Source organism: Thalassophryne amazonica, chromosome 20, assembly GCF_902500255.1.
Source record: "Thalassophryne amazonica chromosome 20, fThaAma1.1, whole genome shotgun sequence".
In the NCBI taxonomy this organism is placed as follows: Eukaryota; Metazoa; Chordata; class Actinopteri; order Batrachoidiformes; family Batrachoididae; genus Thalassophryne; species Thalassophryne amazonica.
In genome coordinates, this window is record NC_047122.1 from 61082140 (window position 1) to 61108855 (window position 26716).

At 41.8% G+C, this 26716-nt stretch overlaps 1 protein-coding gene across 1 annotated transcript in view; it reads right to left on the minus strand.

Annotated features, from left to right (window-relative positions):
• Positions 1–16946, minus strand: part of LOC117501582 (triple functional domain protein-like) — a 218478-nt gene extending 201532 nt beyond the window's left edge. Inside the window, 1 exon segment of the mRNA XM_034160494.1 lies at positions 16638–16946. Coding sequence (XP_034016385.1) covers positions 16638–16707 — 70 coding nt within the window. The 5' untranslated portion in view covers positions 16708–16946.
• Positions 16947–26716: the final 9770 nt, after the last annotated feature.

Genomic DNA, 26716 nt, shown 5'->3' on the forward strand with positions numbered 1-26716 from the left:
AAATTCCAGTGCTCTTCAGCGCGCTCCTGCAGGTGTTCCACCTGCTTCTTGTGCCTGATATTTGGGAAAATGTGCCAGACGAGAGCCGCATGAAGCCACACATCTGGTGCTGTCCTCCTCCTCCTCTCTGCGCCACTCCATGGCACAGAGCCCAACTACGCATGCAGTCACAAAGTTCTTCTGAAAAACTGGAGCCATCTGAATTCGGTTGGATGAATATGGGTGTGTGTGTGGAGACAATTCACCTCGTTCACAATGTGACAGAACTTAACGATGCGCTGTTACTCGCTAACGCGGAACACTATTCTTGACCGTGCGTAATGGTTCCTGATAATTCTCCTGCAACACATGCCATTAATTGTAATGTGTGGTAACAGGTTGCAGCAGTTCCTGAGGACACCTGACGCCTCTGCCCCGAATAATCACATTCGTGATCAGTGGCCAAAAATGTGTACTTCGTGGCATTCGTGACTTGTCTTCGTTATGTGTAAACGCAGCATTATCAAAAACGGGCCATACTAAAATGCGAAATGGGGACTGATAATCACGAAATGGGGGTAAAATGTAATGAAATGGAGCAGAGTGAACCAGAATGACTCCAAATAATTACTTTTATTTAACGGCTTAGCTTTTATTTTTTTTGTGAGATGTGCTCAGTTCAATGTAGTAGGGGCAGGTGCGGCATCTGGCGTCCCATTTCCTTATTATCAGTCCCCATTTCATCCCATTTAGCTACTTAATTGAATCACACTTCAGGCCCAGATCCAGACCGGTTTGGGCTGATACAGTTCCATCAGTCAGATTTTTTTACACATCGTTCGTCATTGGTATAAAAAAATTTCGAATAGTGCCGAACGTGTCCCTGCGGTGAACACAGCTTTTGATTTGATCCCACAATGCACCGCGCAGGTGTACACACACAGGAAAATTCAAACCGGATCAAAACAAACATAGCGTCAGTCCGGTCCAGTCGATGATCATGGCATCCAGGAAAAAAGTTGTTGTGGAAGGAAAATTGGGCGCTTATTTCAGAAAGAAACGGTGAGTGGTTTATAAATAGTTTTAAGACAATAGTGTGGTTTGAAAGGTATTCTATGATGACTGAAATTACATTTTCGGTGGTTTTCCAACTAAAATCGGAAGTCGATCGATGGCCGAAACTTAGAGGAAAAAAAACCCACTCGCTCAGTCACTGTCGATTGTTGTTGCCGACGATATCGGACATGCCATTGATTGTTAAAGTATTTAATTTATCCATAAATCATCATGGAAGTATGCCTGGTTTAAGTGTATTTATGCCACACACAAACTTTCAGATCGGAAAACATTTTATTTATTTACTAAATACATGTATCCAAACGAAGGCACCCGTTCAGTCACGTGGCATAGGACACTTTCCAATAATCAAAGAAATTAAATCATTGTTGACACACAGAACTTTCTTCATATTTTAAATACACTGTAAATTGGTAGTTATATCTTTCTTCTGGAGCAAATAAATACTATTAGAAATAAATTCTAGAAAATTCCAAAAACTACACTGTAAATTTGAAGATCTATGTTTTTTCTTCTGGAGCAAATAAATATTAAAAATAAATTCTATAAAATTCTAAAAACTAAACAGTAAATTTGCAGATCTACTTTTCTTCTGGAGCAAAAAAATAAATTCTGCAAAATTCTAAAAACTTATTATTGTTAAATGATAGGGAAGTTCCACAGCAATGTGATACACAAATAAAATAAAAGAATGAAGATTATTGAATAACAAGACGCGTACGATTTTTATTTTATCATTTGGCAAAAATGCATCTGTCAGATTTTCACTCTGGATCCAGCCCTGTACTTGGAGTCAGTCTGCTCCATTTCTCTACATTTAACCCCCCTTTTCATTATTATGAGTCTCCATTTTGCTCATCCGCTTAAAAATAATTAAATAAAAATCATTAATGGAATCATATTTAATCATATTTGCAGTCAGTCTGCTCCACTTCGTTACGTTTTACCCCTGTTTTGTTATTATTAGTCTCCATTTTGCTCATTCGCTTAAAAATAATTAAATAAAAATCATTAATGGAATCATATTTAATCATATTTGCAGTCAGTCTGCTCCACTTCGTTACGTTTTACCCGTTTTGTTATTATCAGTCCCCATTTCCCTTCATTTCACTTAAAAATAATTCAATAAAAGTAATAAATTGAATCCTATTTCAATCAATCAATTTTATTTATATAGCGCCAAATCACAACAAACAGTTGCCCCAAGGCGCTTTATATTGTAAGACAAGGCCATACAATATTTACGTAAAAACCCCAACGGTCAAAACGACCCCCTGTGAGCAAGCACTTGGCAACAGTGGGAAGGAAAAACTCCCTTTTAAGAGGAAGAAACCTCCAGCAGAACCAGGCTCAGGGAGGGGCAGTCTTCTGCTGGGACTGGTTGGGGCTGAGGGAGAGAACCAGGAAAAGACATGCTGTGGAGGGGAGCAGAGATCAATCACTAATGATTAAATGCAGAGTGGTGCATACAGAGCAAAAAGAGAAAGAAACACTCAGTGCATCATGGGAACCCCCCAGCAGTCTAAGTCTATAGCAGCATAACTAAGGGATGGTTCAGGGTCACCTGATCCAGCCCCAACTTTAGCAAAAAGGAAAGTTTTAAGCCTAATCTTAAAAGTAGAGAGGGTGTCTGTCTCCCTGATCTGAATTGGGAGCTGGTTCCAGAGGAGAGGAGCCTGAAAGCTGAAGGCTCTGCCTCCCATTCTACTCTTACAAACCCTAGGAACTACAAGTAAGCCTGCAGTCTGAGAGCGAAGTGCTCTATTGGGGTGATATTTGGAGTCAGTCTGGGTCAATCTGCCCCATTTCGTTAGTTTTTACCCCCATTTCGTGATTATTAGGCTCCATTTCGCTCCATTTCATATTTTAGTATAGCCACACTTAGGCAAATGATTCCACCAGAGGAAGCTGCTTTTTAGCGGGAGTTTGCGCTCTTATTCCCCTTGTAAAGTGTGCCATTTCTCCCACGCAGCTGCATGCCTCTGTTTTAGATGTTGGAATAAGTTTATTGTGCGGCTGCGTTTTGTTGCAATGGGCTTTAGACAAACTTTGTTGATCAGGTTGTCAATTGTGGTCTGTGGAATGTTGGTCCACTCCTCTTCAATGGCTGTGCGAAGTTGCTGGATATTGGCAGGAACTGGTACACGCTGTCGTATACGCCGGTCCAGAGCATCCCAAACATGCTCAATGGGTGATATGTCCGGTGAGTATGCTGGCCATGCAAAACTGGGACATTTTCAGCTTCCAAGAATTGTGTACAGATCCTTGCAACATGGGGCCGTGCATTATCCTGCTGCAACATGAGGTGATGTTCTTGGATGTATGGCGCAACAATGGGCCTCAGGATCTCGTCACGGTATCTCTGTGCATTCAAAATGCCATCAATAAAATGCACCTGTGTTCTTCATCCATAACAGACGCCTGCCCATACCATAACCCCACCGCCACCATGGGCCACTCGATCCACAACATTGACATCAGAAAACCGCTCACGCACATGACGCCACACCCGCTGTCTGCCATCTGCCCTGAACAGTGTGAACCGGGATTCATCCGTGAAGAGAACACCACTCCAACGTGCCAAATGCCAGCGAATGTGAGCATTTGCCCACTCAAGTTGGTTACGACAACGAACTGGAGTCAGGTCGAGACCCCGATGAGGACGACGAGCATGCAGATGAGCTTCCCTGAGACGGTTTCTGACAGTTTATGCAGAAATTCTTTGGTTATGCAAACCGACTGTTTCAGCAGCTGTCCAAGTGGCTGGTCTCAGACGATCTTGGAGGTGAACATGCTGGATGTGGAGGTCCTGGGCTGGTGTGGTTACACGTGGTCTGTGGTTGTGAGGCTGGTTGGATGTACTGCCAAATTCTCTGAAATGCCTTTGGAGACGGCTTATGGTAGAGAAATGAACATTCAATACACGAGCAACAGCTCTGGTTGACATTCCTGCTGTCACCATGCCAATTGCACGCTCCCTCAAATCTTGCGACATCTGTGGCATTGTGCTGTGTGATAAAACTGCACCTTTCAGAGTGGCCTTTTAATGTGGGCAGTCTAAGGCACACCTGTGCACTAATCATGGTGTCTAATCAGCATCTTGATATGGCATACCTGTGAGGTGGGATGGATTATCTCAGCAAAGGAGAAGTGCTCACTATCACAGATTTAGACTGGTTTGTGAACAATATTTGAAGGAAATGGTGATATTGTGTATGTGGAAAAAGTTTTAGATCTTTGAGTTCATCTCATACAAAATGGGAGCAAAACCAAAAGTGTTGCGTTTATATTTTGTTGAGTGTACAACTGCTTAAAGTAGCAGGCCCCCTGAGGCAGTACAGCAGAGTCATCTCTCAGAATTGTACCACCACTTATGATGAGTGTGGCAGGAAGAGGTGTGGCTTTTGAGGAAAGGAGTCCATTGATTCCTCTTTAAGTAGATGGAGGGTGACCAGATTACAGATAGTGCTTCTCCTGCTCACAGACACCGCTAATACATGCCTCCTTGTTTATCCATGTTGCTTTATCGACTAAAGTATGGAACTGTCCTGGATAGCAACTACCAAGGCAGACAACCAGTCCATCCACACTTTCTAAAACTAGACCTTTACATACAAGTGAGGTGATATGCGGCCATTCTCTTGGTCTTTTCCAGTTGCTGGGGTCTACAGAACTGTAGCTGGATCATGGCTAGAGAACTACCTCCCCACGTCCATAGTGCTGTAGGCCACAATGCAAACACGACTACACCTCATCTGTCTCCCAAAGCAACTATGTGTTTGACACAAAGTCATTCGAAAGGCATCAAAAGGATCCTCCAAACAGACAGAGCATCAAACACATCTAGGTTCTTGGTCAGCATCCAAGACGCACAACCATACAGCAAGGCAAGAATTACCTCTGTCTCCAGGGGCATCACAACCTCATAATCTCTTCAAGGCATCTCTTGATCTCAAAGGTAACAGACCCAAAGACCTAAGTATCACTGCTGAGATAAGTGAATCTCTCTACAGATACATTTCTGATTGCTGAGTTCAGGAACAGGAACGAGTGCACTGAAAGCCTGGATCTAAGTCTTGACCCAGGACAATTGCAAACCCAGACAGACTGACTCGTCACTCAGCTTTTCAAGTGCTGCAACCAGGGCATCCATTGATTCCACAATGATCACACAATCATCCGCAAAATGAAAATCAGTGAAACCTTCACCTCAGATACTGGACTTCACAACCTTACCCAACACCCAGTCTGTGCAAGCATTGAACAAATGGTTACACAACCATTAACTTTAGGTAAAGGTCACAAATATTTCACATTAGTGATTGATTTGACATGATTGGGCAATATAGGAATGTAGGCAGGATCTCCATCTGTACCTGTAACTACATTGGAGTAATTACAAAAAATTACTTCCAACCTAAAACCTACTATAGATGCTTTTCTGACAATCAACATTACAATATTTTTTCACATCTAACAATACCAGATACAAATATTGGCACTGATCTTGAGTGTATTTCTTTAATCCAAAAAACAAAACAGAATATTTCTCTTTCACTGTTAATTCAGAGTTTGAATCCAAAGACCTGCTAGAAAACTAAAGGTGGGAAGCCAATTATCTGGACCATTGGTTCTCTCCAATTTAATTTGAAGTTTAAGTCACAGTTTGGTAAAATTATCGTAAAATGCATCAGATGGTCTTATTTCACCAAAACAGCAAATCTTCAAACTAAAATCTGACACCAAATCAGGAAAATTTCCAATAAATAGTGAAGAACAAAGACCGCAGCTGTGCAGCATAAATAAAATATATACAGCAGTACGTCTGTCTCTCAAACAGGAAGCCAGCAAATCAGCCCAGCAGAGATTCTGTACTTCCCCTCTGTGGCTTGTTATCTCACAAGACTGTCAACTACAGGAGCCAGAGGCTGGATGGCAACGCTCTGCATTCTCATCACTGTTAATTCTCTTTGAACTGTACTTCAAAATTTCTGTTCCACCTGTAAAGTCAAAATTATTAATTTAATGTCTTACAGATAGCCTGCCTAAAACTTTTGCTTTTGCATGTAAACTCAATTCCTTGACTTTATTTCCACAAACAGCCTCAGACACTTTGCCTCCATAATACTGCCAAGTTACATAAAGACAATGAACAGAGTTTAGATGCAAAAGCTTTAGGCAGGCCATCAGTAAGACATGAATAGGGATGGGTATCGAGAACCGGTTCCTTCCGGGTATCGTTAAGAAATGATTCGATCCACCGACATCAATAAGCTTTGTGCTTAACGATTCTGTTATCGGTCCTTCAGAGTGGCCGTTGTTTTGGCGGGTGTTTGTCAGGAAAATGATCATTTCTCTACACTGATTACAGACCCTGCAGCGGGTCCTTAATCAACTTTTCTGCAGCGCGGCTTTGCTTTGAACCTTGAACCAATCGAAGCGTGGTTCGCAGACTGAAGCAATGCTTCAGTCGATTGCTTTGTTTATTTCTTTCTTTCGCTTAATTTTCCCCCGCTAAAACCCTAAAGAGCATACGTCTGTGAGTATTATTTACCTTTTCTATGTTAAACCGACCTGTTATGGTCTTCTGAAACAGTTGATAGATGTATTTTATAACTTAAAAATGGGAGCGATGCTAATGCGTTAGCATGTCTATGGCTTTTTCAATGTTAAAAGTTAGCATTTAGCAACTGCAGCTGTCATCACGTTCGGGTGCATTTGTTTTCAAATTGTAATATTCCTTAAATTTATTTTTGTTTATATATTAATAATCTAATGATTATTATATACAATTTTAGAGAAACAGACAAAAAGAACCTGAATAGAAAACCAAACAGAAAATGTATAATAGCAATTAACAATGAACATAAATAAATAAATACATACATAAATAAGTGTTTCCTGTGAACACCGAGTGACTCTCACACCTCCATTTCATCCCTGTCTTATTTAAGTTTAATGACAGTTTGTTTCGGTCAAGCCATATTTTCAATTTGTTAATTTCTTCAGTGATTTCCTCCAGAACTATCTGCCAAACTAGAAAACTGCTGCATCCTAGTAGGAGCAGAATACTACTGGAATGGATCCGAATAAGGAAAGTTGTATTTTTTTTTTCTCACCTAAATGGATGCTGCGCTCACTCCAGTTTATTGTCTGGAATAGTCCCAGACTGCATTTCAGAGCTTCTAAAATTCAAACATTTTTGTGCAGGTGGTGTTGGGGGGTAATTTTGGGTTTCAGCTTTTTTTGTTTTTCATCACTTTCATCCCTGAATATGAGTTGTGATTCACTTTTGTGCGGATTAAAGTTACTAACTGGGTCTCCTGTCTCGTTGCGACAAAGAAACGAGAATCATCCTCCGTTCTGTTCACACAGCTCCAAACGTTGCGTGGCTCTCTGACAAGTCAAGATAGAATGTTAGAATTCAGTCTGAATTAATAACTTCAAAGCGAAACGCAGTTTTGTTTATTTTTATTTATGTCCAGAGATCAAGGATACAGTGACTAATCTCATATTTATTTACTTTAAGACTAAAGGAAATACATATAAAACCTGTAAAGCCTACTTTTAGTACAAAATTCACGAGGTATCGATAAGGGAATCAATAAGGAATCGGATCGATAAGCAAAATCGATAATGGCATCGATATCGATAAAACCTTATCAATACCCATCCCTAGACATGAAATTAATAATTTTGACACCACACACCTCAGGTCCCACAGAACACACAATACTAGCCAGCCAGCCATATCAACATCACAACCAAAAACTGATACTATTCTGTCCTTACATTTTTGACATATTTGTCAGGATGATCAAAATAAGACACATTTGTAGTGATGATTTGTATTGAGGGGAAATGTTAAGCATAACACGGTAAGTACATAAAAGTGATCATCAATGATCAATCATTTGTCATTTATAAAGAAAATTCTAAATTTTGACTTGTACCACATTCTCAATTATTCTATTTTATATGAGTGTCACAATCAATTACCAATTTTAAAGCAACTGATATGACTACACTGATACATGGATCCCTGAATCAGTCTAACTATGAATAAGTTTACGATGGCTCAGTTTTAATGTTAGAAATAACATCAGTTTAATTATTTCACTCTTACCTTTGTATCTTCACACTCTTACAAATGTTCAGTTGTTGAAACCTCCCTACTCCAGGCAGATTTATCATGCATTATAGCTTAATAATTGGCATAAATAAGGTGCAAGACATAGTCAGTGAATTGGAAATGTTCATGTATCCATCCCCTGACTTGTATTAAGAAAACTGTCTGTAAAACCGATGATTCATATCAACTATAATCCTGATATTTAGTGTGTCCGATTAGTTATGGCCTCTGAAAATGGAGGGACTACATTAAAAATGGCTGTCAATTCTCACTGTGATATTTTTGTTAAACCCTTTGAAAGTCTATGTTTCATCCCCATGTTCATGGTTTCATTACAATCCCATTGTGACAATGTAGAGAGACAAAACATTTTTTCTTTTTTTTTTAAATTTGTGGCACTGTCCAAACAACTACAACATTTTGGCCATGTGGTATATGTTTGATTAAGCATGCAAGTGCACCCATGTTGAGGACCCCAGCAACTGGATGAGGCCAAGGGTATTCCCATGTTTCACATGGGTGCTGCAGATTAACGGCTCCTTTGTGTAGTGAAGATGGACCAGTTCTCTGCCTGGGTGTTTGCTACCCAGGACCTGGGGAGATTCTGTGGCTATGGTTTGACTAAATACTTAATGTACCTAACTAAGAAAACCAAACAATATTTTTACATGTACGGAACCGTGGGCTAGCACTGTACAAAACAATGAGGTCTGTAACATTGACTATGATTTATATTGTCATGTTCAGACATATGGTTTAAATGTAATTGCTCAAGATGCAATATACAACCCCTGGCAAAAATTATGGAATCACCGGCCTCGGAGGATGTTCATTCAGTTTAATTTTGTAGAAAAAAAGCAGATCACAGACATGACACAAAACTAAAGTCATTTCAAATGGCAACTTTCTGGCTTTAAGAAACACTATAAGAAATCAGGAAAAAAAATTGTGGCAGTCAGTAACGGTTACTTTTTTAGGCCAAGCAGAGGAAAAAAATATGGAATCACTCAATTCTGAGGAAAAAATTATGGAATCATGAAAAACAAAAGAACGCTCCTACACATCACTAGTATTTTGTTGCACCACCTCTGGCTTTTATAACAGCTTGCAGTCTCTGAGGCATGGACTTAATGAGTGACAAACAGTACTCTTCATCAATCTGGCTCCAACTTTCTCTGATTGCTGTTGCCAGATCAGCTTTGCAGGTTGGAGCCTTGTCATGGATCATTTTCTTCAACTTCCACCAAAGATTTTCACTTGGATTAAGATCCGGACTATTTTTTGACCCTATGTGTCTTTTTGCAAGGAATGTTTTCACAGTTTTTGCTCTATGGCAAGATGCATTATCATCTTGAAAAATGATTTCATCATCCCCAAACATCCTTTCAGTTGATGGGATAAGAAAAGCGTCCAAAATATCAACGTAAACTTTGCATTTATTGATTATGTAATGACAGCCATCTCCCCAGTGCCTTTACCTGACATGCAGCCCCATATCATCAATGACTGTGGAAATTTACATGTTCTCTTCAGGCAGTCATCTTTATAAATCTCATTGGAACGGCACCAAACAAAAGTTCCAGCATCATCACCTTGCCCAATGCAGATTCGAGATTCATCACTGAATATGACTTTCATCCAGTCATCCACAGTCCACGATTGTTTTTCCTTAGCCCATTCTAACCTTGTTTTTTTCTGTTTAGGTGTTAATGATGGCTTTCGTTTAGCTTTTCTGTATGTAAATCCCATTTCCTTTAGGCAGTTTCTTACAGTTCAGTCACAGACGTTGACTCCAGTTTCCTCCCATTCGTTCCTCATTTGTTTTGTTGTGCATTTTCGATTTTTGAGACATATTGCTTTAAGTTTTCTTCTTGATGCTTTGATGTCTTCCTTGGTCTACCAGTATGTTTGCCTTTAACAACCTTCCCATGTTGTTTGTATTTGGTCCAGAGTTTAGACACAGCTGACTGTGAACAACCAACATCTTTTGCAACATTGCATGATGATTTACCCTCTTTTAAGAGTTTGATAATCCTCTCCTTTGTTTCAATTGACATCTCTCGTGTTGGAGCCATGATTCATGTCATTCCACTTGGTGCAACAGCTCTCCAAGGTGTGATCACTCCTTTTTAGATGCAGACTAATGAGCAGATCTGATTTGATGCAGGTGTTAGTTTTGGGGATGAAAATTTACAGGGTGATTCCATAATTTTTTCCTCAGAATTGAGTGTTTCCATATTTTTTTCCTCTGCTTGGTCTAAAAAAGTAACCGTTACTGACTGCCATTATTTTTTTTCCTGATTTCTTATAGTGTTTCTTGAAGCCAGAAAGTTGCCATTTGAAATGACTTTAGTTTTGTGTCATGTCTATGATCTGCTTTTTTTCTACAAAATTAAACAACTGAATGAACATCCTCCAAGGCCGGTGATTCCATAATTATTGCCAGGGGTTGTAAAAACTTTAAACAGAATGTTCAGGATGTGGAAACTGTAGATCCTCAAGCCAACTGGTGAACATTACTTGCGATATTACATCTTTTTAATATTATGAAATGTGTTCTACACCTGCATGAGGAAACCTGACAGCAATGCACCGTGATTTGTACCACACCATGACCTTGAAAGATTTCCAGACAACTCACACACAATATATTAATGCATCATGGGTAGCTCCTGGTCAACTCACAAATTCAGTGTGGTCAAGTCGAAATTTAACCTGATATCATAGTTATATTTGTGAAATAATCCTGGCAATAAATCACTCACATTTTCGCCCAAAACTACCAGTGTATGATATATGGTGAAACATGGAATGGATACAGTAAATCTGAGGGTGTATTTTTTTTTTTTCCCAGCGCACTGTCAGCTTGTGGTTTGATGCGTCGTAATTGGTAGCTAGCTCTGTCCACTTAGTACAACGGTGAAAGTGCGAGTTATCTGTTAGAGAGGTGCGATCTGACTTGGGTGAGAGTTGCCTTGGTACAACCATGTTTCAAACTGAACTGTGATACTCCTATAGTGAACTGTATGTAATCAAGTGCATGTTCCTGCCTGCAGTCAATGAATTGAGTTGGGAGGTTTATCTGACAGATCCCATGAGATAACCAAAATTTTTATGCTAAAGATCTATAAATACCCATGCATTCTCCCAGGAATTGCCATTTTATTTAATTCATTCATTCACTCAGCCACATGGGGTGTACAGCCAGTACATTCTGAGTGCTGGTCCCAAGCCCGGATAAATGAGGAGGGTTGCGTCAGGAAGGGCATCCGCCATAAAACAAGCCAACCCAACTATGCAGACTCAGAATCGAATTCCCATACCGGATCGGTCGCAGCCCGGGTTAACAACGTCCGCCACCGGTGCTATTGCCCAACAGGGTGCCGGTGGAAATTGGGCTACTGCTGGGCGAAGACGACGAAGAAGAGGAGGAAAATGTTGCCACGAACAGCGGGAGAAGAAGAAAACTAGAAGGGTGTAAATGAGAGTGGGGACTTTGAATGTTGGTAGTATGACTGGTAAAGGGAGAGAGCTGGCTGATATGATGGAGAGGAGGAAGGTAGATATATTGTGTGTGCAAGAGACCAAGTGGAAGGGAAGTAAGAGCAGGAGCATCGGCGGTGGGTACAAGTTGTTGTACCATGGTGAGGACAGGAAGAGAAATGGTGTTGGGGTCATTTTAAAGGAAGAGTATGTTAAAAGTGTGTTGGAGGTTAAGAGAGTGTCTGACAGGGTGATGAGTGTGAAGTTGGAAATTGAAGGGGTGATGATGAATATCATGAGTGCATATGCCCCACAGGTAGGTTGTGAGATGAAGGAGAAAGAAGATTTCTGGAGTGTGTTAGATGAGGTGGTGGAGAGTGTGCCCAAGCATGAAAGAGTGGTGATAGGAGCAGACTTCAATGGGCATGTTGGTGAAGGGAACAGAGGTGATGAGGAAGTAATGGGTAGATATGGTATCAAGGATAGGAATGGGGAAGGACAGATGGTAGTTGATTTTGCAAAAAGGATGGAAATGGCTGTGGTGAATACCTACTTTAAGAAAAGGGAGGAGCACAGGGTAACATATAAGAGTGGAGGAAGGTGCACACAGGTGGACTACATTCTTTATAGGAGATGCAAGCTAAAAGAAATCACAGACTGTAAGGTGGTAGCAGGAGAGAGTGTCACTAGACAGCATAGGATGGTTGTTTGTAGGATGACTTTAGAGGTAAAGAAGAAGAAGAGAGTGAGAGCTCAACAAAGGATCAGATGGTGGAAGCTGAAGGAGGAAGACTGTTGTGTGAAATTTAGCGAGCAGGTGAGAGAAGCACTAGTTGGAGGGGAAGCAATTTTGGACAACTGGAAAAGTACTGCAGATGTGGTGAGGGAGACAGCTAGGGCAGTACTGGGTATGACATCTGGACAGTGGAAGGAAGACAAGGAGACTTGGTGGTGGAATGAAGAGGTCCAGGAAAGCATAAGGAGAAAGAGGTTGGCGAAAAAGTTTTGGGATAGTCGGAGAGATGAAGAAAGTAGACAGGAGTACAAGGAGATGCGGTGTAAGGCGAGAAGAGAAGTGGCAAAAGCAAAGGAAAAGGCATATTGCGAGCTGTACAAGAAGTTGAATAGTAAGGAAGGAGAAAAGGACTTGTACCGATTGGCCAGACAAAGGGACAGAGCTGGAAAGGATGTGCATCAGGTTAGGGTGGTAAAAGATGCACATGGTAATGTGCTGACAAGTGAGGAGTGTGTGCTGAGAAGGTGGAGGGAATATTTTGAAGAGTTGATGAATAAAGAAAATGAGCGAGAGAAAAGGCTGGATGATGTGGTGAGAGTAAATCAGGAAGTAAAAGAGATTAGCAAGGAAGAAGTGAGGGCAGCTATGAAGAGGATGAAGAGTGGAAAGGCAGTTGGTCCAGATGACATTCCAATGGAGGCATGGAAATGTCTAGGAGAGATGGCAGTAGAATTTCTAACCAGATTGTTTAATAAAATCTTGGAAAGTGAGAGGATGCCTGAGGAGTGGAGACGAAGTGTGCTGGTTCCTATTTTCAAGAACAAGGGTAATGTGCAGAGCTGCAGTAACTAAAGAGGCATAAAGCTGATCAGCCACAGCATGAAGTTATGGGAAATAGTAGTAGAAGCTAGGCTTAGAAAACAGGTGAAGATCTGTGAGCAGCAATATGGTTTCATGCCGAGAAAGAGCACTACAGATGCAATGTTTGCTCTGAGAATACTGTTGGAAAAGTACAGAGAAAGACAGAAAGAGTTACACTGTGTGTTTGTGGACTTAGAAAAAGCTTATGATAGGGTGCCAAGAGAAGAGTTGTGGCATTGTATGAGGAAGTCTGGAGTGGCAGAGAAGTATTTTAGGGTAGTGCAGCACATGTACAAGAATAGTGTGACAGCAGTGAGATGCGCAGTCGGAATGACAGACTCATTCAAGGTGGAGGTGGGATTACACCAAGGATCAGCTCTGAGTCCTTTCTTGTTTGCAGTGGTGATGGACAGGTTGACAGATGAAATCAGACAGGAGTCCCCATGGACTATGATGTTTGCAGATGACATTGTGATCTGTAGTGAGAGTAGAGAGCAAGTTGAGTCTAGTCTGGAGAAGTGGAGATATGCTTTGGAGAGAAGAGGAATGAAAGTCAGTAGAAGCAAGACTGAGTACATGTGTGTAAATGAGAGGGAGCCCAGTGGAATAGTGCAGTTACAAGGAGTAGAAGTGGTGAAAGTAGATGAGTTTAAATATTTGGGGTCAATTGTTCAAAGTAATGGAGAGTGTGGTAGAGAGGTGAAGAAGAGAGTGCAGGCAGGGTGGAGTGGGTGGAGAAAGGTGGCAGGAGTGATTTGTGACCGAAGAATATCAGCAAGAGTGAAGGGGAAAGTTTACAAAACAGTAGTGAGACCAGGTATGTTGTATGGTTTAGAGACAGTGGCACTAACAAAAAGACAGGAGGCAGAGCTGGACGTGGCAGAGCTGAAGATGTTGAGATTCTCTTTGGGAGTGACAAGAATGGACAAGATTAGGAATGAACATATCAGAGGGACAGCTCAGGTGGGACGGTTTGGAGACAAAGTCAGAGAGGCGAGACTGAGATTGTTTGGACATGTGCAGAGGAGGGACCCAGGGTATATAGGGAGAAGGATGCTGAGGATGTAGCCACCAGGCAGGAGGAGAAGAGGGAGACCAAAGAGGAGGTTCATGGATGTGCTGAGAGAGGACATGCAGGTGGTTGGTGTGACAGAGAAAGATACAGAGGACAGGGTGAGATGGAAACGATTGATCTGCTGTGGCGACCCCTAACGGGAACAGCCGAAAGACAAAGAAGATTTAATTCATTCATTCATTTCCTGCTGTTTTTCTGTGTCCAGGTCATGGTGGCTGCAAACTGCTCCTTCCACATTTCCCCATCCTCTGCCACCTCTCCTACTCTTCCTGGTGGATCTCAAGGCATTCCCAAGCCAGATGGGAGCTATAATACCTCGAATGTGACCTGGGTATTCCCAAGGGCCACATCTCAGTTGGACAGGCCTGGAAGACTTCTCTATGGAAGACAATCAGGGGGCATTTTCACCAGATGCCCAAACCATTTCAACTGGCTACTTCTGATGTGAAACCAGAGTCTATCCTGGATACTGAAGATCCCAACCCTCTCCCTGAGTGTAAGGCAAGATTACCTAATTTCCAAAGCATGTATCTGCAACCTTGTTCTTTTGGTCATTACCCAAAGCTCATGACCACAGTTGAGGACAGGATTATAGTGATTATTTTGGGAGGGACCATACTAAAATACGAAATGGACAAAATGGAGACTGATAATTACGAAAAGGGGGCAAAATGGAAAGAAATGGGACCTAAAATTACAGTACATTTCGTAAAGAGCAGGTCTTGAAAAAAAAATGCATGGACTTTATAGATAAACGAGACTACTGTTGGGTCAGTGGCTGAAGTTTCATCTCTTGAACACCAGATGGCACAACCGCCCTGTGTACAGTACAGAACATATTTCCAAAATGCCACAAAAAGGACCAACATAAAATTAAAGTACCAGGCATATCCAGCTGGGAGGAGACCCCAGGGAATACCCAGGACTAGGTGGAGAGATTATATCTCCACACTGACTTGGGAACGTCTTGGTATCCACCAGTTAGAGATGGTTAATTTGGCCTGGGAAAGGGAAGTTTTGGGTCCCTTGCTGCAGCTGTTGCCCTCGCAACCCGGTTTTGCATAAGTGGTTGAAGATTGAAGAGATTTTGCACATAATGGGATAAAGGATTTACAAAATAAATGTACACAATGTGCCCTTGGTATCTGGGTTCCCAATGGAAACCATAGAAGGACCCCAAAAAGGTTCTGAGATCAATTTCAGTGTCAACTTTGCAGCCTATGAAAGCAATCTAGGCTAATGTTAGAGGTCCACAATCTCAGATCTATGTGACAAACTGGCCTGCGCGCACCTAAACAGCAGCTATCCAGACAAAAAAAGAAAGGAGTTGCTACTTTTTTGTGGCTCAAAGCGCAGACAGAGCATGTTGAGAAACGGCTGCCTTTTGGCCTGGGTGGCTGTTGCACTGTGCACACCCTGAGCTGTGCCACGCCGTGTATTGTTTACATAGCTTTCCTGCTTCTGCTGGTTTTTTCTGTGACAGTACATAAAACAGCAAACAGCGAGCTAACTAAACGACGAATTCACCAAAAACACACAACACTGCCGTTTGTCTTTAACCCATCGATAAGCTTTTGTCCCACCTTTTGTCATCTAGCTCGCAATGCTAATCTAGCTAGAATTTTAGCCTGAAGCAGACAGGAGCTTATTGGCTAATTTAGCTAGCAAGGAAGCTAATGTTGATAACTAGTTAATACACTGGGTGCATTATCGGACAAGTCTAAGGTGCTTATTTTCACTTTTCCGTCAAGTCTATAACCATATTGCTTAAAAAAAATAAAATAAAACCAGAACTTTACTATTCCATTTAAACCACTTATTTATACTGAAATCTACATTTAATTTCCACATTTGGGCTACAATGTCCAATCATCATTTCGAAGGGTTTAAGTGATTAAATGAATTGCTAACACTAAGTAAAACACGAAAATGAAGAGTAATAACTAATAAAAATACACGAGTGCGAAGTTTTAAAAAGCACGGTTAACATTAGAACCAGCTGTTAAAAAAAAATCTACAATGTCCGAGGATGGAACTCTAACGTTAGCGCTCTAGCTTAGCAATGCCTCACTACTCCAGCAGCTATCTGTCCTGGTGTCTAAAATACACTCCAGAAATCAACGCTGGGTGATTTCTAATAACGGCTCCTTATTCTGTCGGTTCGTGAAATTAAGCGAACTATGATTTAATGGCTCCACAGTAATAGAACAGGGAAGGGAAACAATGTGGCTGGAAGAAGAGCGGCTCTCGGTGACGCTCAAACCCCGATCTCTGACACTCATTAGCGGCTTTACCGGTCTTGAAGAACGGCGCTATGTCGGTGCCATCCCTCTCGGTCTCCTCCGCTCCTTCGCCGGAGCTCATGACTGCCGTAACCAAAACCGGCAGCGTAGTATCTCCAAAGTATAGTTCCTTCCCGAAAAGGGCAAAAAGACAGAGGGGGAAAAAATCACTTCGGTCCAGACAAAAGCGCCATTAAAGCCACACACGGAGGTTCGCGGTGACTCCTAAACACTAGCTGTGCCATCTGCAGACCTCCATCTTGGGGTAGCGAACAGACGGGGAGCACCGGGTTCCTCCTCGGAGTGCAGCCGAGGGGAGCGTCACTGTAGCGGGCGGCAGGGGGAGGAGGAGGGGGGCACGGGAGGAGCCGGCGGCGGCGACGGGTCGCTGCTCGGTGAATATCCGTCAGCTTTCGGAAACGAGCGGACAGACGGCACTCAGCATGTGGAGCAACTTAGTCTGTGCAACATTATTAGAAGAATTCTGCAGCCGTTATTCATGAAGACTGAATTGTTGCTCAGTTAAGTGCAGCAGAGCGATCGGTAAAAGTTTCCTGGATACACTTCTGAACGGATATCAGGTCAGCTGAGAAAGAACCTGTTATAAACTGTCATTACGCTGCCCTCCGAGACGTGTGTGTGGAAATGCTACCATCTGGTGGACGAGGGTAGAATTTCCCCCAAATAAAAATAGATAAATGTGAATTAAATTTAATTAAATTAAATTAGAGTAGTAGAAAACTACTCTTAGAGTAGTTTTAAGTTCCTGTTATAAGCTGCCACCACAACTCATGTCTTCAGCTTTTATTTTGAAGGCTTTGAGCGGAAGTGATGTATGCAGAGATGGCTTTGACGGAGAGAGGAATAAAGTGGACTTCGCTCCCCGTCAAATCACTTACACTACACCGCATATAGCACTTCTGTTCTAAGCCTTCAAAATGAAAGCTGAAGACGAGTTGTGACAGCTTATAACAGGAACTTAAAACTACTCTAGTCTGGAAAAATAGGTTACAGAAGTATATAAAATATTTCCAATAACAGTAGCTATTTACTAGTTTTCTTTAGTAATAGTATTTATGAAATATGAGTTGATAATTTCTCAAACCTCGGATTCAGGAGGAGCAGTGTGGTTTTCGTCCTGGTCGCGGGACACTGGACCAGCTATACATGCTCCATCGGGTGTTCGAGGGTTCATGGGAGTTTGCCCAACCGGTCCACATGTGCTTTGTGGATCTGGAGAAGGTGTTCGACCGTGTCCCTCGGGCACCCTGTGGGGGGTGCTCCGGGAGTACTGGGTCGGGGTCCTTTACTAAGGGCTATCCGGTCCCTGTACGACCACAGCAGGAGCTTGGTTCACATTGCCGGTAGTAAGTCAAACCTGTTTCCAGTGCACGTTGGCCTCCGGCAGGGCTGCCCTTTGTCACCAGTTCTGTTTATTATCTTTATGGACAGAATTTCTAGGCGCAGCCAGGGTGTAGAGGGGGTCTGGTTTGGGAACCACAGAATCTCGTCTCTGCTGTTTGCGGACGATGTGGTTCTGTTGGCTTCGTCAAATCAGGACCTTCAGCATGCACTGGGGCGGTTTGCAGCCGAGTGTGAAGCGTCCGGGATGAAAATCAGCACCTCCAAATCCGAGGCCATGGTTCTCGACCGGAAAAAGGTGCTTTGCCCTCTTCAGGTCGGTGGAGTGTCCTTGCCTCAAGTGGAGGAGTTTAAGTATCTCGGGGTCTTGTTCACGAGTGAGGGACGGATGGAGCGTGAGATCGACAGACGGATCGGTGCAGCATCTACAGTGATGCAGTCGCTGTATCGGACCGTCGTGGTGAAGAGAGAGCTGAGTAGGGGGGCAAAGCTCTCGATTTACCGATTGATCTACGTTCCGATCCTCACCTATGGTCATGAGATTTGGCTCATGACCGAAAGAATGAGATCGCGAGTACAAGTGGCCGAGATGAGTTTCCTCCGCAGGGTGGCTGGGCGCTCCCTTAGAGATAGGGTGAGGAGCTTAGTCACTCGGGAGGAGCTCGGAGTCAAGCCGCTGCTCCTCCACATCGAAAGGAGCCAGTTGAGGTGGCTCGGGCATCTTTTCCGGATGCCCCCTGGATGCCTCGCTGGAGAGGTGTTCCGGGCACATTCCCATCGGGAGGAGGCCCCGGGGAAGACCCAGGAAACGCTGGAGGGACTACGTCTCTTGGCTGGCTTGGGAACACCTTGGGGTTCCCCCGGAGGAGCTGGGGGAGGTGTGTGTGGATCGGGAGGTCTGGGCGGCTTTGCTTGAGCTGCTGCCCATGCGACTCGACTCCAGATAAAGCGGAAGAAAATGGATGGGTGGATGGATGGAGTTGATAATTTGGCTAAAATCTGCTGACTCATTCGTCTTTCCTTCAAGCATTTATTAGCAAAATACTGAGAAACACATTCCTAAATTATATATATTTAATCCAGTTGCAGTTCACAAATGGTAAAAGCTGCCATTGTGTTGCAGCACTAAGTTACAGTTTTTATATATGTTGTCTGATTAGCTTGATGCTAGGTTTTATGTTAAGACGCTGACACAGCACCTAACGTTAGCATGAGCTGAGTGCCTCCGTTGTAAGCAACCTCCTGAGTGAGGGGAGTGCCTTAAAGCAGTAATTCATAATGATTTTAATCATTCATGTGTCTTGAAATCTTGCTAGCATCACATAATGAGATGCTAATGGGATAACGTTAACATGAAGACTCACTAGCGTCACATAACACGATGCTAGAAGTCACGTGAGCGTTAGCTGAGTGCTTAAAGTGTAGCAACGGGATTTATAATGCTCTTAAAAAAACACGAGTTACAATTTCACTTAGAAAATCATAACTGCACATCTTCAGGTAATTTTACATGCTGCCTGAAAAAAAATGACTATCGAACTATGTGAGGTTTCTGAGCTTTTCTCCAGACAGACTAAGTACCGGGAACTTCCCATGAGCCCTATGGTCCACTAGTCCTAGTCCTAGGGTCCACTAGTCCTATGGTGCACTAGTCCTCATCTTAGGGTCCACTAATCCTAGGGTCCACTAATCCTACGGTGCACTAGTCTGCATTCTAGGGTCCACTAGTCCTATGGTACACTAGTCCTAGGGTCCACTAGTCCTGGTTAGGGGTTTGGGTAAAGGTTAGAATGAACTTTAAAATCAGTTTGGGGTTGTAATATACGCCATCAAATAAGATAAAGAAGTTAGGAACAGTGGACCCTAGGACTAGTGGACCCTCCCCCTAAGTAACATTTGGTCCTTAGAGAATTATGGTAGGTATTTTGATTTGTTGATGCGTGTTACATTCTTCATACAGCTTTAATACAACGACTGAGTGATCAGCAGATGGAACTGTCTTTAATTCAGGGTTACAAATCTTTCCCATTGTTGTCACATCAGGTCTAGGAGCAAGAACTGTCGTGGCTGCATCCATACCAGGGGTGGGCAATTTGTTCCACAAAGGACCAAGAGGCTGCAGGTTTTCTTTGCAGCCACTGACTCCACCAGGTGATTTCACTGATTAATATCACTTTGAGGAGATGGAATCAGCTAATCAGTGAAATTACCTGGTGGAGTCAGTGGCTGCAAAGAAAACCTGCACCCTCTTGGGCCTTTCTGGAACAAGTTGCCCACCCCTGATCCACACTATGGAAACCACCCTGGGGCCTGGATGGCAACCACCCATTAGACAACTGGCCCATCCCCACCTTTTGAAAGTAACCGTCTGTCTGCTGCAGCCAGGGGAAAGGTGAGTTGGGTTGGTGACCCCCTTCTGTAATAAATGTTTCCTTGTTTACCTTCAGGGCCACCAGTCTTTTGTGCTCCCTATACAGCCTACAATTTACATCTAGGTGTGTGGTACATCTCGTGAGGATGATATTCACAGTGCCTTCAAATATGAAACACTTCATCTGATGGGAAATTGGTGATTCCAGTGCAGTTGCCATAAACTTTCAGGGTTTGGTTCCCATGTTCTGCTGGGGTTACCTTTTGTGTCTGTGTCTGCAAGTCCTCCAGCCAGATTACCTCCTGGAAAACAGTCTGGTCCTGAGGTCTAGCCAGATTAAATTTTGGGCATAGAACAGACAACAGTCTATGATATTTCAACTTAATTTTTAAGGAAGCCACATTAAATTTGTGGTCAATGTTCACAATGTACAGTTCTGCAGAAATCTACATTATCTTCCTACGAGAACATGGACAATCTCTACTACACACATAAAATATAGAGCAAGCATTGAAAAAAAATTAACATTTTTAAATGAAATAAAAATTTACAATAGAGTATTAATGCAGTGTTAATGTTAATGCAGTAATAAGCATTAACTAACAGATCATTAACAATGATCTATTCTGTTTAGTCATCATTTCTTAATGGTGTTCATGTTAATTAATGCAGTAATGAACATTAACTATCAGTGAATGAAGATTTAACTGTGTTTAGGAAGAATTTATTAAGGATGATTGGTATCTTTCTAAATTATTAAATTATATATGAATTAATGCCTTCTAAATTATTAAATAATGTATACAATAGTAGCTTAATGCATAGAATAATACCTTAGTTAACATGAACACCCTAAACAAATTATGACATAATTAAGTCTTAATTCACTGTTAGTTAATGGTTATTACTACATTAATTTGTGTAATTTATTGAAATGTGCCCATTGTTTGTTTGTTTGTTTGTTGTTTTTAGCTGACTTCTGTTGGAGTTTAAAATAAATTTGAAAGTGCAGAGATTCATCTTAAATATGAGGATATTTGCATCAAGCACCCTGCAGAAATTACAGCGCTTTTTATATGTGGTACTACATTTATGTGGATCCAGAAGTAACTGGGTTCCCCAACTATTTCATGGCCAAATGTGTAATGTTCTCTCATTAATTAATTTATCAATAACTTCAAGGGTTAGATTTGAAACATCTATCCAGTTCTTGAAGAAAGAATTGCTGCCAAACCTTACCTCATGATCTGAAGCAGAGGACCTCTAGAGGTATAGGCCCATGGTATACGTATGTTTTGTTTTTGGCACAAAAGGGTCAACAAATGATTTGCAAACATTAAAAATTGCAATTTAATTCAAGGTTATGTTAGTTTTTGATTTGTAAAATGGTAAAATGGTAACTGCATTTATATAGCACTTTCCATCTGCATCAGACGCTCAAAGCGCTTTACAATAATGCGTCACATTCACCTCAATGTCAGGGTGCTGCCATATAAGGCGCTTACTACACACCGGGAGCAACTAGGGGATTAAGGACCTTGCCAAAGGGCCCTTAGTGATTTTCGGTCCAGGCTGGGATTTGAACCAAGGATCTTCTGGTCTCAAGCCCAACACTTAGCCACTAAACAATCACTTCCCCCGTAAGAATACATTCTTCAGATTTGGACCTAATTAACCGAAAATAAAAGCTTGTATTCTGCACTTTGATATTCTCAGTAATGTACTTTCCAGTGGTGAAGAATTGCTTGAAGTGTCCAGCAGGGGGAGTCTGATCTTACTTGCTTTCCAACGTAAGCTCTCAGAATCTTTATCCCCCCTTCTCATCTCATTCCATTTTTTTTCAATCATTTTCACACTTGTCTCTACTATGTCTACTCTTTCCAAAACATATTCAAAAGACTTTAACCATACCAATAGACTATGTCAACTAAAATCAAAGACATTTGTTGCATTGTCTTGATACAGAACGCATGATACAAAACAATACAAAACTTATATACATCTTCAACTGCTTATCTTGGATCGAGGCACTGGGGCATGAAAACTTCTCAGTCAATGTGCATCAGCAGCAAGATTCAGTATGATGGCTCATTTTTCAGACTTTTAGCTACTCTGTTTAAAACAGGCAACTTTTACAAAATGTAGATGACTGTACTGCAATTTGCACAAAAGCTTAACTGGGGTACGTTTTAAAACACACTGTGTTAGGAATTTGGAAAAGGTGTTCAACAACTGATGCCCCATTGATGTCAAGTTCTAGAAATCTAGAATTTGTTGTCTAGAAGGTAGGCAGTTGTCCCTATGACCAGAAGATCATTGCCTCAAATCCCAGTCACATTGGCAAATCTCCTTTGTAAGGGGATGTCAGTCACTGATGTTGATACATTGACGTGAGATCAGTGCTTGATGTTAATTTGATGAATTTAAATTGTTTTGTACAGTCGGTTACATGATGATTTCTGTTTGTTACCCAGAGGAATTTTCCTGCTGACATTTTCATTTTTCTGGAATTTTACTTGTTTGGGTATGCTCATAGTACCTCAGAAGCAAAAATACACCAGCAGCCACCGTTTCAGTGGAATAATATTATATTAGCATTAGTATTCCCCTTTGGCTGACCTGGTGGAGTGTTGTTCTCATCAGAGAGAGGTCTGGGATTCGAAGAGCCACAAAGCGATATGTCGCTCAGTCACATAACCATAACGCAAACGGAGATGATTGTTCCCTGATGATGTAACAATCAGACAGAAATGATGCTGCTTTGACAAAACACATTTACCCACGCAGCATGTGATGCAAAGGGGCTACAGAACTCATCATATGGTGATGGACAAAGGTACTAACCAAATGTCAAAAGATGACAAAGTTGGGAGTGAGAATGTGTCGTCCAAAATGTTGGCATTAGCGCTCCCTCATAATACATTTGATGTTTCTCATCTTTATCTCCCTAATTGACGGCTTATTTTCTTTTTCTTTATTGTTTATTTGATGAGGACAATGCACATGAATGAACACTTTGTACACTTTCATGCCATAATGTAAATATGCCGGATTTAGATAAAAGCTACTTTCCATCTGTAGTCCTCAGACACACAACAACAAACAATTATAATAATTGTTACAATAAATACAAATGGTGTTTTGTCCTGTGGCAGTTTGTCTAAAGGGCACCTCACAGTCCCCTCTAGAAGCAGACCTAATCCTGAGGTTTGATCTCTATGTCTAATAAATTCCTCCAGAGGAGGAGGGGTGAGGCCATGAAGAGTTTTATAAATGAGACAAGCACACTTAAAAATGATAAAATTGTTAAAACTTAAAAGATGGTATTTCTCTAGAATTTCACAGTAATGAGTGGAATATGGCTTTTGGCAAACACTGTGATGGCTTTTTTTTAAAGATGCTCTAAAAGTACTGTCTAGTACTGTCATACCAGCAAATGATCATGTTGTGCAGCAATATTCAATATGAGACAGGATCATACAATGAAGGTATGATCTAGCAGCATCAGTCAAAATACAAAGCCTGATTTGTTTAAAGTTTTGAAGGTTAAATTTTACAGTGCTGACAACTTTTTTCACATGTTTTTTGAAGGAAAGATTAGAGTCCAAGATGATTCCAAGGTACTTGAAATGGGATACCGTTTCAAGTACCTCTCCACCTATCGACACTTTGAGACTGTTTTGCTCTACTGGTCTTTTTGAAAATGTCATACAAACTGTTTTACTTGTGTTAAGCATAAGGCAACTGTCGTTAAGCCAGTCTTGTACCTTGTTTAAAATATCGGTAAGTTTGTAAGATATATCAGTTGTAGAACCATAGGTGTAAACAACTGTATCATCTGCATACATTTGAGTACTGAGATCACAGCATACCTCCGGAAGGTCATTTATGTGTAATGAAAATAATAAGGGCCCCAGGACTGACCCCTGTGGGACACCTACAGGACAGCTACGAAAAGAAGATTTGATTCTGTCAACTGTAACACATTGAGTTCTATTTGAAAGATACAACTCAAACCACTGAACAGCACCAGGTGAAAAATTAAAGTATGAGAGTTTATTAAGCAAAACTTTGTGATTGATGGTGTCAAATGCCTTCCTAAAGTCACAAAACACTGCACCAACATAGGAATACTTATCTATTAGACACTTAACCTTTTCAGTTAACATACAGTTAGCTGTTTCAGTTGTGTGGTGTGACCGAAACCCAAACTGCATTTGATATAGTGGTGTGAAGCACCACTACACAAAGTCATTCCAGCACTTCCCAAGGATCTTCTGCAGAGACCAAGTACCAAACACATCCATTTGTCACCTTGGGCCACTGATTTGTGTCCAAGTCTCACAGCTGCACAGGAAGCAGCAGGTCCCTGAAGACTTGGGCTTTCATTCTCCTGCAAAGATTTCACCAAACACCTCTGTCCAGTGACACCATGATTCCACCAGCTCATCCAAAGGCATCTCACAGTCTCAAAGGTAAAGGACCCAGATACATGAATGCCACTGCTGAGATCACAGAATGTCTCCACAAGGTCAACACTTTCACTGCATTCAGATACTGTACACTTTTGTTGGCTGAGTCCAAGAAATCATTGAAACCCTGGATGTTAGTCTTGATCCAAAACACTGTGATTCCTTACTCAGCTTCTCAAGTGCTGCAGTCAGGGTATCCATGGATTCTGCATTGTCTGTGAAGTCACAGTCTGTACCTGTCACGCCACCTGTCTGTATCCTGGGATAAGACTTTTAATCTGCATTGTCTCAGTCCACCCAGCTGTAAAAAAAAAAAAAGGGGTACTGGCCTCTGCTGGGGAGGTAAATGTCAGACATCATTGTAAAGTGCTTTCAGCATCTGATGGATAGAAATGCAGTCCTTCTGCTTGAGTTTATTCTTACAACTAAATGTCAGCAGCACTTGGAAATGAAAGTAAGCAGATAGTCACCATGTAAAAAAAAAAAAAGAAAAGAAATGCAATTATTCCCATTGTCTTGAAGACCATTTTTGTTGGAAACGTCTTGTACTACACTGAAGTGCTGGCATGTGCACCTCAGTCTGTTCCCATATGCATTCACTTGGGATTTTGTGTGCGTGTGTGTCTCTGACTCGGTGCACAGATAGCTGTGTGCTATTGACTACCTTCTGCTGACACACTGTAATTATGTGGAAGGAGAGAACAATAACATGTGGGATTGACATATGTGTGCGCACACACATACACACACATACAAACAGAAAACGTGTGCCACTGTGCCATAAGGACAACCTTCCACATGAGAAAGTCAGTGAGGTTAATGGGATTCATGTAATGGTCAACTATGAAGAAGCATAGTTTACCATCGACTGATTCATTATTACAAACTGATTCATTATAACATGCAGTTGATTCATTATTACAAACTGATTCATTATAACATGCAGTTGATTCATTATTACAAACTGATTCATTATAACATGCAGTTGATTCATTACAACAAACTAATTCATTATAACATGCACTTGATTTATTATAACATGCCGTTGATTCATTATAACTGTTGTGGCTGGCGTGCCTGGCTGGCTTTTGTGTGTCTTCTGTCTTTTGGTTTTCCTCCCAGGTGGTGCGCATTTGGGACTGAGTGGCTGTGTAGCTGAGTTTATCAGGACCTCACCCTGATCACCTGAGGCTGATCACGTGCAGCTCGTCAGGACTCACAGCTGTGGTGCATCTACATGGATTGGAACATGGTGGCATTTAAGACTGGAGTACACAGTGTGTATTTGCCAGAGACTCGACCTTGTGACCAGACGGGTGAGATCGTCGTCTCTAGAGCCATCTCCCATCAGTGGATGCAGAGAACGTCCAGGTTTGATGCATGGTCTGTGAAAGAGGAGGGGGGTGAGGTCTGGGGGTCAGGTTTGGTTTTGTGACTAACATTTATACAGTCAGTAAATGTGGTGTCCCTCACACCTTATTATATTGAGCTGTATGTTAGTCGTTTAAATCAGCTTCCACTGCAGTGGAGTTTTGTGAACAGGGTGTTCTATGCCTGCAGGGTGGGAAGCTGATTTGCAATTAAGCCAGGAAGTGTTTGCTGTTTGTACACCTTTGAGTGGTCTCTCTGTGTGTTGAGTGTGGACTCACATAATGATTTCTTCTTTCACAGACTCGGTTTGTCGCGGCCACCTGGGGGGTGTCGGCGGGGTCCTTGGGTCCGAACAGTGGTTCTGGCTCCGGACCGTTAGCGCTGCTGGGAGCGCACCGCAATCCACCACGCCAGACCGCGCACTTTTATATTTATCACATCACTGTTATGTTTATTAAACTCTGTTTTCCTTTGTACCGTGCTCTGCTTATTTCATACTGGGTCCTTCAAACGCT